The 1304-nt window shown below is 38.3% G+C and overlaps 1 protein-coding gene across 1 annotated transcript; it reads right to left on the reverse strand.

Moving 5' to 3' along the window:
- On the reverse strand, positions 1-760 carry TPHA0A00110 (uncharacterized protein; the record flags this gene model as incomplete). The annotated part of the gene is made up of 1 exon (XM_003683482.2): positions 1-760. A coding segment is annotated over one exon (760 nt), but the record flags the coding sequence as incomplete, so codon positions are not given.
- Positions 761-1304: the final 544 nt, after the last annotated feature.

Raw genomic sequence — 1304 nt, forward strand, 5'->3', positions numbered from 1 at the left:
CTACAGATAAGTTAGATTGTAGAACAGTTAATGTAGGTAAGCCTGAAAGCTGTGCCATAGCCGCCGTAATATTTTGTACATTTAAAAGATATTCTGCTGCAAGCTCAGTATCTCGTTTCCGCCAGGCATCATTGATTGATGATAACCATGCACGATCAGCACTATTAATATATTCGTAATTGAAAGCTGCCTTATTGACTGTTGCCATCGTACCAACTGCCGTAGCAACACACCCGGTTACACATCCAGCTTTATCAGCAGTTCCAGCACTACCTTGCGACCAATTTATACATGATTGTGCTGTACCCCAAAGGCTAATTCCTGTTATAACCAACTTAACTGCAGCAAGAGTCCACCATAAATATGCTACACGTTTACCGAGCGGTGATAATGTGGTAGTTGTAGTACTTGTGGTCAAAGTGGGTATATCAGAATTTTGTGGTTCCGGATATACCCATCCTGTTGTATAATGATTACTATCAGAAGTATTACTGTTTAAAGGAACGTTCAAAGGCAGTAAATCAATAAAGCTTTCGTGACGCTTAACTATATCTTTAGTCAAGTGCAGTCTAATTTCCTCGATAAATAAAGTGTTTTCTTTTTCTATTGTATTCAATGTTCGGCTAGTTTGGACTACAGACCACAATGCAACTAAGATGAATATTAAGAGTAAATATAACAAAAATTGAATTGCATCACGCCTAAATCTTAGCGATGTCTCTTCCTCCGTAGACCCTCCCTGTTGACGTGAAGGCTCCATAATGCTTAGCAACAATAGTGTCGCTATAAGAAGTAGTACTAAAAATACAAATTCATGCCTCTTCTTATTCTTTGTCTACTATCATACATATCACAAAACATGTGCTTATCACAAAACATGTGCTCCTTTTATATGTTTATCTTTGTAGACGCAATCGATTGATATTCTTGCATCCACGTCGCTTGCTTACAGTTAAACTTTATCAATTGAGTAACATTTATTGAGCTCATTCAATCAACAGGTTCTATCATAAGCTGCTCATGAGCATAGCTATTTGTGCTGTAACTAAAGAGTGGTAAACTGCTTTGTATTATGAAATATTTGATATACAACATGCTGATGCTGTGTCTTTAAAACAAATAATGGTTGCAAAAATGACATCAATGGAACCGTGCAGAGACGGGGCCTAGGAAACAGCAACTTAGACGAAGTTACAACATTTTCAATTGGCAATGGCAATGCAGTTGTCGTCTGGGTACCAACACAATTGAGATCCCCTGGGTAACTGTGCGCTTGGTTGCATCGTTTAGTGCAGTGCAATTGG

The sequence above is a fragment of the Tetrapisispora phaffii genome, chromosome 1 (genome assembly GCF_000236905.1).
Source record: "Tetrapisispora phaffii CBS 4417 chromosome 1, complete genome".
In the NCBI taxonomy this organism is placed as follows: Eukaryota; Fungi; Ascomycota; class Saccharomycetes; order Saccharomycetales; family Saccharomycetaceae; genus Tetrapisispora; species Tetrapisispora phaffii.